General features: G+C 40.0%; 1 protein-coding gene across 5 annotated transcripts in view; it reads right to left on the bottom strand.

Annotated features, from left to right (window-relative positions):
- Positions 1 to 12,469, bottom strand: part of Vgll3 (vestigial like family member 3) — a 41,767-nt gene that overhangs the window by 17,738 nt on the left and 11,560 nt on the right. For 2 of the 5 annotated variants that reach the window (XM_051150126.1, XM_051150128.1), the window contains exons 2-3: positions 11,114 to 11,396; positions 2,569 to 3,093 (exon numbers count right to left, since the gene is read on the bottom strand). In XM_051150126.1, coding sequence (XP_051006083.1) covers positions 2,569 to 3,093; positions 11,114 to 11,396 — 808 coding nt within the window. Of the gene's footprint in view, positions 1 to 2,568; positions 3,094 to 11,113; positions 11,400 to 12,469 lie in introns of all 5 variants that reach the window. The other 3 variants (XM_051150125.1, XM_051150127.1, XM_051150129.1) reach the window with 2 other exon arrangements.

The following is a 12,469-nucleotide window of genomic DNA, read 5'->3' as shown; positions in this document are numbered from 1 at the left end:
AAGTTCTGACTGACTCACCTGACTCACCTCACTCTTAGCTAGGCTGTTCAGTGGCCTCTCAGTATTGATCTAAATAAGTAGAGCCACTGTACAGGCCAGCCTGTGGTTTATAGTTCAAAAAGGAATGTTCTTCTTCTCAAATCCAGCTACACAACTCACTCCTTGGTTTAGAATTTTACATGGAAACATCGGTTATCACAACCGATTTGAACAGTAGAGGGGGTGATTGCTACCCTTTTACTGGTCCCATATAGTGAAAGTTGTACCACTCAGCCCCTTTCTCTGTGTGATTGAAGCATCCATTTTCTTATTGTTACCCCAAGACCCTCTCAGAAACTGTTTTCTTTGGGAATTAACATGAACTGAACAAAGACACCCTATCCAGTGTCGTGTCCCTTTTCCCAGAGGCAAGCCACAACCAAGAACTTGTAAATACTGACATTTAAAAGCGAAGCCCTTGGCTCATGGAGTTTTTTTCACACACCAAACATATGATCCCCTAGCACATTAGCCCACAACCTGGCTCAAAGGATGTTTCCTGTAAAAACCGATCCTTGTCATGCCCTTTCAGTTGGGACTTAAATGTGACATTTGATACTATATGTGAATGCTGGAGAAATAGCATCATGCCTCAGTGTCTTCTAGTCGCTCATCATCGGCCCATGCAAGAGGTGCGCTCCTCCTTCTACAGCCCTTTGCAGAGTAAACACACGATCTTGTGCCTTACGTCATTCTTTTCAGAAACAGCAACATCTGCCCATTGTATAGCCCTGGCATTCTGAAATGCGGTAGAGATGACTATGGAAAGGTTCTCTGGAGGCCAGATTTCACCTGTCATTGAATATAAATTTAGTTCAAAATAATAAAAAGTCTATTGTGGAAATTAGTCTAATCAGAAATGCCCAATGATTATGCCAATAATTCATCTTATCTGTGCGGTTGCTTTGTTTTCCCAGTTGGGTGCAAACATACACTAGGGATGAATCATGATTACTATCTAATTCCTCAGCTTACACTGACCATGAGCAGCACTTTGGACATCCAGTAGGGGAATCTTCCTCCTACACTACTAGTCATTATGCCATTATTATTTATCACTTTGCTTGCTAACACCACTGTTAATCTTATTATTTGAGGAATCACAGAGCTTCTAGCTCAGCATGCTTTTGGAGCAAGTACAAAGATCAGTTGGGGAAAATTGAAATACTACATAGAGGCTTGAGAAACCTATCATTTATTTATAACCTATTATATATTGATATAAATATTTTGTGTAATATATAAATATACTAATATATTGACATACATATATAAAGGGAAGAAATAATTGCTAATTACATACAGTAAATGTTCAAGAAACATTAAATCATGGACTAATAACCCAAAAGATATCCTCTCAAGATATTTCAGTGACTATAAGCCCTCTTTTGTCTGATTCCAAAGCTAAGAACGTGGCTTTTAAACTTTATGAGACTATTTCAATTTGTCCTGAAAAAGAAACGCAAGGATCAGACTCATTCTCAAATTTGAAACTAAAAAAAAAAAAAAAAAAAGCAAAAGTTAACAGAGAGCAACAAAGAATCATGACCATTTCCTCCCTATTGACAGAACAGAACAAATAGAAGGAGACATCATCCTGTGCCTATTACTCTGACTACAGAGACAACAGACGTGAAATATAGCAAGCTTCCAATAGACACACAGCTCAACGTGGCAGCCTGTACTCTGCCATTCCAACAACACTTTTCTCCAAACACAGAAAACTTCAGCTTCATTTTCTTTTACTACATGACAGTGAACAAAGGGCACCCTGTGATGTTTAGCCAGACTGCATAGTCTGCACCAACAGAGAAAATCCAGTCCCCATCTTTGACTCAACTGGGAACTAAAACTGGTTGAGGATAATGACAGCTAGAACACTAACACCATGACCTTTAGGACTTGTGAGCTCCAACGACAAGTGTTCTATAAAGAAATCCTTTCATTGCTACTTCTCAGTATTTTGAATATAAAGTTTACAGTACTCATTGAAGTCCGGTGTTACTTAAACCAGAGTACACAAGAGGAAGGGAGGTGAAAGAAAACAAACTCAGGGCAAAGAAAGAAAGAAAGAAAAGAATAGGCAAAGCCTACTTTTTAAAAATATGGTCCCTATTTATTTTTCAAAAATTTACACTGTAGACCACATTCCAAAAAACAATCTGTTTTACAACTGAGGCATACCACCCCTTTTGAAATCTACTGGGCAGAACACATGGTATAGAGTGCAGTCATGGGAGATTTACAAAAGGGTTGAGTTATTTATAAACATAAGGTATGAGAGATCCAGTTCAAAGGAACAGATTCCTCACATAGGAGATGGGAGAAAAATGCTGAGACCTTTCTCAAGCTAGCTAAGCTCTCACAAGCTAGTCAGTCCACTTTCCACAGGAATGCGGGAATTATTGTAAAATGGCTCTGTTCTGCAAGCGTATTAGCTTCAAGAAAAATCTATTGCAAAAAGCATCCTTCCAAAAATTATGTTTCAACTTTTTCTTTTGCAAGAAAGGAGGAAATATGTCTGCTCACCTGTATCAAAGCCCACACTTGGCACGATGTCCACTGTCCCATGAAAGGCTCCGGCCCATGCTGAGGTAGCAGTGGTGACTGTAGTCGGATCTGTCTTTGTGATGTCACACTGTGGAGCAGGAATCCTGGCAGCACGCACTGACGGCATTAGCAGGGGCCCATATGCAGGATCCAGGGCAGAACCAGCAGTTGGGTGGTGATGGTGATGATGGCGATGGTGCATGTGGGCGTGAGGGTGGTGATGCCGCAGGTACATGTCATGCATGTGGCTGTAGGATGGGCTCACCTGAGATGTCAGAGGATAGTGCCAAGACTCAGAAGCAGTAGGGGGTGGGGGAGGGCCAGTCTGATGCAGACCATGTCCTGGCCAAGAGTTAGGATCTGCAGTGGTAAAGGTGCCATGGGGTGCAGCGACTTGGAAGTCAGGATGAACTCCCCCCAAACAGGGTGCAGGTGGGGGCTGATAAGAGCTGGTCCAAAAGGAAGTTGGAAAATTACTCCGCTGGCTTGAGAGAGCTGCGCTGTCTGAGAAGACAGAAAACACAATATTTACATAAGATACAACAGTTCTACGGTTGACTTGCCTTTTCTTGTCCAGTAATGTTTTACAAGCAAGAGGATTGCCATGCACTGTTTTTCTCTCCAAAGAGAAATGAGCTGGTACTGGGTTTGCCTCTGGGATCCCATGTCAGGGCAATGGGACAAGATTGAAAGTCCTGAGTGAACGAACCCCTGCATTTGCTTCCTGGACTTCTGCTGCCCTAGTCTGAGGTGAGGTTTTCATTTTAATGACTGTATAGCTACATTTCCTGTTGTGAGCCTTGTGGCTCTTGGTTCTGAACAGGGGTCATTGCTTTATATTTCTCTGGTGAAGAACATTTGTGCCATTGATGAGGTATATGTAGACTGGAGATATTTTGCTAACTTCTTTTAAATGCCAACCCAATTTTTATTTAAATATAGCATTTCAATGCCAAATGTAAGAAATTGTAGAAAGACTGAATGTAACTGTCCTCACCAAATTATTGATCATCAAAAGAATATTTTATCTTGTTACTTTTGTGTAAACCCAGGAGTCTTGTGGTCTTGGAAATAACAATGGTTAACCTTGAATGTGAACAGCCAAATGTCTAAACACCAGCCCAAAGGCTGATTATGAGCTCATATGATTCTCACTCTAGTTCCATGAGAAAATGGAGAGAGGGCAAAAGTCTAAGATGTTGGCAAGCACAGGCCTACGCTTCAGAACCGGATACCCTGCCTCAAATGTCAAAGAACGGTAGACTTCATAATGTCTAAAAGAGGGAAGAATTATGGCTGAAGACTGTGCCTCAGTCATGAAAGGACAGTAGACTTCATAATGCCCACAAGAAGGAACAATTAAGATTGGAACCAGATCTCCTGGATTTGGAGATTCTTTAGAAATCATAACCAGCAAAGTTGAGGTTGAGCTATACTTTTTAACCCATTTTAAGAAACTGAGAAAAACTATAGCGCACACTTGTGGACAGAGAAGGAAGAAGGAGGATCCTCCTCTCCACTGGTTCCCTCAATTCAATCTCTAGTGTCTCAATGATTCTGGGTTAGACACAGAGAAGTCAAAGGTGCACAGACAGCTGTCACTCTTTTTATAATCAGGAAGAATGCCAGGAAGGGAGGCAACATGCAAATGTTTTCAAGAGCAAGTCCACAAATTGAGACAGAAAAATGATAACCATGTCGAATTAGAATGGCGGAATAGGAGTTAGGCCTATGAAGAGATGAGAGGGAGTTCTAGGCTGATGGAATAGCAGGCAAAATATGAACATTTGTACACAGTCTACACAGACGCTCCCCAAAACAACAATAATAGCACCAGTGTCAGTAGCATTTAAGGGATAAAGTTTAATGGGCAACATTTGGTTAGAAGGAAAGAAAGAGGGGGCAAGAGGTGGTGGAGAAGGAGGGAGGGGCCTGTGGTGGGGGGGGGTGGGGCCAAGAGACAGAAGGACAGACTGTGGAGATAGGAAGAGGGCTCAGGTGAGTGTAGCCTTCCTGGCCAGGAAATTGAAATTATCATAAAAGGACTTCCAGGGAACATAGAAAGGTTTTAATATAAGGGAAGGCAAGGTCAGATGTGTATTTAGGAAGGTCTACGTGCACTCCATAGTTGGATTCTTATAATATTGTATATCTATAAAAGCTCGGCTTTGTGAGTCTTCACTTTAATTAGACTTGTCTTTTCTCCTTTGTAACCATAAGGGGGCTTCTTGATCTCTTTGTCACTTTCTTTCACTAAAAGTAATAAAGTATTTTAATTCATACATTTGCAATTGTCTTGCTCAATATTTTTTGTCCTGTCAAATATTCTATTGGTTATTTCAGTTCAAGTCGGACATAAGGTTGCAAGCGATATTCCCTATGCGTATGCATTGTTGATGTTTTATGTCAGGTTTAACATAGAAGAATTTATATTTTTCCATTGAGCAAAGGACATCTTTAATAGGTGCTCTGTGATAGCAATATTTAACCTAACATGTCTGTCATTTCATGCACTTCTAGGACTTAAACATAATTTTCTTGATTCAATATAACTACCCCATGTATCACGAGGTCAACCAAATCAGTACAAATCTGTCATATTCTGACATCTTCTCTAAGTACCCTAATGATTTTGCTCTTATCAAGTCATGAACATCCCTTCTCTTCACTTCAGTTCTGCACAAGTGTTGTCATTATTCATTCCCTCACCCTGTGCCCAGGCACCCACAGTTTCATAATCATCTCCTTCTTAGCATCACTATGGAATCCAGAACCCTTGCTCTTCAAAAGAGAAAGGATAGAAATTGTTGCTGAAGCCTTCGGTCATTCCCAGTAAGTTCATGAATGGCTGTTTTGTGACAATCACTACTGGTTAAAAGACAGCATTTATAAAAATCAGACTTAGGGGCATCGTAGCATAGCTTGCCAGCCACCAATCTTCCACTCTGCTCACACACCTCCCATCTTTGATACCAACCCTTCATTGTGCTCATAACATATCTCCTGTTACAAACAGAACCTGAATAGGAAAAATTATAATCCCTGAACTACAACGTTGTGCCAGGGACATAAGTTCCTCTTACTGAACCTTCTGAGGAAAATGTCCAAAGGACAGAAATAACATCTTACTTATCTGGATATCTTCCTCTTGGTTTTTATCAAGATAGAACTATTCTCATAACTATACAAGGATTGTAGATATACACACACAAGTTCACACAATGAATTCTTATCTTACCAAAATATTATTGTCCTATTTATGCAGGACTATATTGTGATGAGTGAACATATTATCGTTGAAAGAAGAAATCTATTTTTTTAAATGACACTCCATAAAAATTGAACCACTCTTTAAAATTCCCCAGGGAAAAATAAAATTAAAAGCAACTTAGTATTTTTCCAGTCTGTGTAGGGTCTCCTGAGATTAATATAAAATGTGTACGGATCTACCCACCCCTTCTCAACAAACACCACTGAATTTTACAAGTAAATGAAACAATATTGAGTGGAAAATATGTTCACGAAGAAATCAGTGCTTCAGAATCTCTATTTGGTATCTTGCTTGTTTAAAGAAAAAAAAAGTGACACAAAGAAACAGATGCTAGACTGTGTGGAGAACCAGCATGCTTATTTCATATGTATGTAAATTTTTTCATTATGTGACTCTTTGCTTACGAGAACTTAATCACAGCCATATTTGGTGGATAAGAAAGCAGATGAAAAACTGCAAGAGCTATTGCTATGCAATGTTACCTTTAAGGTTAGTGGAAAGGATTCAGAACTGCATAATAATAAGACTCACTTGGGATTCTGGAGTCATCACTATTCAACGCTCATGCAGTTTTAGCATTTGGATGGTGCCAACACTGATAGTATTACACATACAAACACACCACACCACCACGCGCGTGCGCGCACACACACACACACACACACACACACACAGAGAACCACCTAAATATGATTTTGTTGAGTTCACTTTTAGGAATGAATACACACTTTTTTAAAAATGAAAGATAAGGCAAAATTGATATATTGACCAATAAATTCTAAGCCATGCCAAGTGATGTCACCATCTGACTTTCAGGAAGAAAAAAAATGTTACATGGAAAAACAGGGGAGCTAGCTGAACACAGATCACAGGAGTGACTCTCTTAGATCTAAAACTTTTTTAGAATTTCATAATAATAGAGTACTATTTATAGCAACCCTACATAACAACAACAACAACAACAAAAGGCGAGAACAAAAACTAAGAAACAATTTAGGAAAGATTCAAATTTTAATTTTTAAATAATAAAAACAACATTAAATGGAAAATAAGACAAAGCTGTGCTATCGTAAGTCATCCTTGATAATCTCCCGCTGACACATTCTTAGAGCAAATACAGATGAAAAACATCAGCATCCAACATAACATTTTTCTTTGAAAACTTGCAAGGAAAAAAAAATATGCAGAGTATCATGGTGCATGCCTGTGATCTCAGCTCTCAGGAAGAGGGCAAGGCTGGAAGGAGTCTACAAGTTCACTGAAAACCTGCGCTAAGAATGTCTTCCAGGTGAGCAGAGCTGGAAGCAAGGCCACGCCTCAGAAAGGAAGAGGAGGAGGAAGAGGAAGTGAAAAAGAAAAAAGCAAGAATACTGTTTAAGCTCAATCCCTAATCTAAATGGCTCTTCATACTTTTAAGGCTTATTTTCTGCTTATTCTGCTTCCATAAAAACCAACTGTCTCCTGGCCGGAAGAGGAAGGAAATGTGTTCCAATCTTTTCAGTCGTTCCGGAATTATGCCTTGCCATAGTCTCCAAAGTTTGTCCTCCAGTTACTCTGCTGCAACATTCCTCACAACCAGCCTCGTCAATGCATCTGGAGCTAACTAAGCCTGAGGGGCACTATCACGAGCTGACTCACTTTCCTCTCACCCGCTCTTCTAACTTCCAGGAAGCAGCAGCCTCCAGGGTCTCCATGAGCATCTGCTCAGAACTTTAGCTCCCCACCAACCACCTAAGGACATGGCCCTTCTTTTTGTTTCTCCTTGGCTCTGCTGAACCTACACTATTCATTTTGAGAGGCCTTCTCCACATGGCCAAGTTTCCCAAGTAGACTCAAGATGCATCAGCTAATTGATGGATAAATTTAATTTGAAAGAGCAAGAAAAGGAAATAAATGGAAGAAATTGCCATAGAGCTAGGTTTTTAATTCAGGGAATTATTCTGCTCCTTAATACACATATATACATGCAGTCACACACACAAAGACATACAGACACACACAGTCACACACACACACACAGTCATACAATCGCACACACATACACAGAGTCACAGACACATAGACACACACAGTCAAGCATATACACACAGAGTCACACACACAGAGTCACACACACACACACACACACACACACTTTCTGTAAAAAGCAAAGCATGAATGGATCGGGATAAGGAGGTAATCTGGCTTATTTTGTTCTCTTAACTGAAATGCATGGTGGGGTGTGATATAACTCACAAGATATTGTATAAGATAAGGCATAGAAATTATTTCCCCAACCTGTTTTTCTAACAGCTACACATCTTAAAAGACCATTTCTAGCCATATCAAGATGGTGGCGCACGCCTTTAATCCCAGCACTCGGGAGGCAGAGGCAGGCGGATCGCTGTGAGTTCGAGGCCAGCCTGGTCTACAAAGTGAGTCCAGGATGGCCAAGGCTACACAGAGAAACCCTGTCTCGAAAAACCAAAAAAAAAAAAAGAAGACATGAATTCTATTATGGCTATAATTCTCTCAGTACATACACCCTCTTTGTCTAAAAATTTACTATAGAAACATATTGTTCAAGCATAGTTCATCTGTAAATCTGTATGTCACACATGTCTAATAGCTCCATGCTGTAAGCCAGAGTGTTTCGGGCAGGTGAGGTAGCCAGAAGCTTCTTTCAAAACTATCCTCAATGATGCTATTAACATCATCAATAGCCCCGAGTTCCTACTATATCCAAGACATTGCTTTGTGCTAGAAATATGAGCTTCCAGAAACAAAGTTTCCAGAAAAAGACTCAACATTGGTATTCCATCTGCCAAGTGAGTGGACATATTTAAGGAGAAGGCGTCTGCCTCCACAACTTACGTTCACTCAAGCTCTGCATGAAATCGTTCACATATGCTTCCACACGTTACTTATAATAACCCTACACTGTGAGCAGTAGTGTGCATAAGTTATCATTGGGAAAGTTGGCCTCAAAGAGATTTTAAGCTGTTGCTCCAACACTACATTGCAGAAGCAGGGAATAAGGTGAGAGCCAGAACCCATGATAAGTAGGACCCAAATCCTGTGTAGCTTTGTCTATTAGTATTGAATAATGAGCAATTCATATGTGAACATCACTCATTATACCTCCTCTTTAGGAAGACTTCTATGTCTGTAATATTTTGTGGGTCTCCCAGGAATCCTCCTCAAGTCCTGTATAATGATTTGGAAGAAAATTGCAACTATAAGCAACAATGGCACCATTCCATTCACAAGTGGAAAGTGAACAAACATTGGACATTGTCCAACCTTACAGGATTAACTATAACAACACTCAGTTAATCCTGTGCCTTAGTTTTAAATAAGAGAACCGCAACCAATACACAGTGGAAGCTTAATAAACATTTGTGGCAAACTCAACTAGTGAATCTGTGAGAGATGGGAAGGGCAAATTTAAGAGGACACCAAGACAATGCTATCAATAGCTATTAACACATGATCACCATTTTCCCATTCTGTATAAAAATCAGACAGCTTATCAACGCTTCCTAAGATTGTTATAATTTCTACATAAAAGTGTTGAATTATTTTAGAGTCATTACACATATACCAAAAGTCTTTGGCATTATCGATGGTAATCTGCTTCAGGGGACCTACTTTCTCTTTCCCAGACTATATCATCAGAGGTTTACATATGCCAATTATACTGAAGAAGGAACCATTGTATAAGTTGGTTTCCTGGAACTAATTATGTTGATGTGATGAATTATTGATACATCAAAATGTTTACCTAAAACCTGATTGACAGAAATGTTATTTTCTTTAAATTATTCACATTCTTTCTCTTGAGCTATCAAATAAGATATTATCTCCTTCTCTAAGCATCTTGAACTCTCAAGGGCTGTCTGTCCCTGTACAAAATTCATGGCGTATACTCATCAATTAAGCAGCAGTCATGTGGGTGACTTTTAGCAAACCTCTGCTATTTGAGTTCATGTTCTATTACCCCCTTATAATGGCTCCTTAGTATTGAATAAAGTAGACTGGAAGGAAAAGAAGAAAGAGGGGGGAAAAGGAGGGGAAAAGAGGAAGGGAGGAGTAGAAGAGTCAATAGGGTGGAAGACAGAAGGAAAAGGATGACAGAATCAAGCATATGGCGGAAGAAAAACAGTGTGTATACAGATAAGGACCAGTGGTGTCAGCTGGAGTTTCCTCCCACAACAGCACAGTCACACCTATGACAGTAACATGAGCTATGAGTCACAGATCACAAGACACTACTGCAGGTGGACAGCCTTCCCTCATCACAGGTACCACTCAGGACAATTGTTACCAGTGATTCCCTCCACCTTCCTGCAAGCACTCTGGCTCTATAGATTCTTCCCAAGCAAGGGACAACAGGCCACTGATTCCCAAACTTGAGCCTGATTCAGATTCCCTGGCAGGGCTATGTAAACACAAATGAACCCACACCAATTTCTCATCCCATGGGTCCAGGATGAGGAGCCAGGACCTTGTTTCCTAAAAGGTTCTCTCGTGAGGTCCACAGTTCAAAACAATTTTACTAGACATGTCTTGGAGCCAGGTGAGTTTGGAACAAAACATTTGCATATAACACATTTCTCGAGAGGTGCTTTGTCAGTCACTGTGTCCAACATGTCACCCACCCACTAGCATTTTCAAACTCAAGCACTGATGCAAGTCGGTCCCTCTGCTCACCACAATGAAGGAAACAAGAGTCCATTCAAGCCCCAGCTTATTGTTTACTGAGGTACAAACACTGGTTTAAGTTGTGGAGAGTAAATGGTTCACAGAAAGTCCTAGAGAAAGCCATCGAAAGAACAGAGTCAGCTTCCTGGGTCAGACGCATAACAGCTAAGTCACCACACAACACCTAGTGGTGTAAGCAAGAATAAGATTTTAGAGTAAGTTTTGAGAGGCTTATTTGGGCACGCCTATTATTTAGAGATCCACACCAGGCCACGGGGCTTTAGGAATGAAAGCTTGGAGCTCAGTCTGGCCACTAGAAACTGGGGCCACTTGTATCACTGCTTTTTCCATGAGGAATTTAAGGGGTGTGACTGCATCCTTTCCAACCCTGCATTCCACATGTGACAAAACTGATCCAGCTGTTTGTCTGAAAGAAATTCCTTGCTGTCCTTAAAAATTAAAAAGCAAGTGGATATCCGTCCTCCAGGGGCCAGCCTCCAGCTGGAGCTTGGTAGAGGCAGTTGCGAAACAAGAGCTAGCTCTGAAGGGCATCTGCTCTTGAATTCTTACCTCGCCACAGGGGGGTTAGCCCCATCTTGCTTTTTGAAATGGCAGATTCAGGATGCAAGGTGCTGGCTTGGCCCAAAGCTCTTGAGAAGTGCTCATCCACTACAGACCCAATGTCTCCCTGGAAATAAGTGAAAAGGACACAGCGAGAGTTAAGGTACTCCATCTCGGCAGGCTGGTCTTTCTCCTCCTCCTCCTCCTCATCCTCCTCCTCCTCATCCTCCTCTTGTTTGCTGGGAAGCGTGACTTCCAGAGAGTCCTGCATCTTGCTGTATACCGCTAACTTCTTCTGGGATAGAATAAACAAAACAGAGTATCAAAGACAGTTTGTGGAAAAACATTAACTCGTTAACTTTTCATTTAAAAAAAAATCTAAATATTAACATATGTTTGCAAACTTATTCTTCATCTGTTTTATTCCATCTTTTCTCTCCCCAAACCAGTTGCCTCCTTCCCACACTAAGAAAAAAGTCTGTTATTCCAATTTTGGCAAAGAAAAGGGACTATTATCAAATTGTATAATTTCAGAGTGTCAGACAGTGGTTGTTTTTTGTTTTTGTTTTTGCTTTTTTTGCTTTTGTTTTAAACCCAGTTATTCTAAATTAATAACATTTTAAAAACAGTGACAGATTCCTTCCGGATTTTTTAATGCTCAGTTTTAATTTACCTTTAAAGATTTAATGTGCAGTAACATTTTACTTTAGGACAGTGGAGAAAACATGAAAACCAACTGTCCAGGGCAGGGTGGAGAAATAAATAAATGAAATAAACTAAAATAAAAACAGGAATGCACCATCTTATAAAAGAATTTGGCAGACCTGCTGAACTTATTTCTCAAAAATCAAACTGAAATGACAGAGTAAGTCTGTGTGAAGATCCATTTTGCATGGACCATGTTTTTCATATGTTCCATTCACCACTATTATCATAGAGGGGGAGGAAAAGTTTATTGTGGCTTGTGGAAAATGAAACAAAATACTAGCAAAGACTAATTCTTCAAATAAAAATGAGCAGAGGTTTACATATTAGAATATTTCAACATATGGTCATGTCTAAAATAATCATTAATATATATTATCCAAGAAACTTTCCTAAAACCATCCATATATGACCTGAGCTGATTATCACATTCCTATAACATGATTATTGTTGCTGTATGTATCTAAAAGACCAGGCAACTAAGGTATTGAGAAGTTCAGTAGGCTGTCAGCAGTCACAAAGTGTCTGACTGCTACAGACAGAATGCATAGAGAAGTAAGCGGCTGGAGATGTACATGTGCAGCCATGATGAGAGAAATATCTAGTATGATTTAGAAAGTCACTAAGTAATTATGATCAACAATGTTTTACTGAATGGAA

This window comes from Acomys russatus, chromosome 8 (genome assembly GCF_903995435.1).
Source record: "Acomys russatus chromosome 8, mAcoRus1.1, whole genome shotgun sequence".
Classification (NCBI taxonomy): Eukaryota; Metazoa; Chordata; class Mammalia; order Rodentia; family Muridae; genus Acomys; species Acomys russatus.
This window is presented reverse-complemented; position numbering and strand designations above follow the sequence as displayed.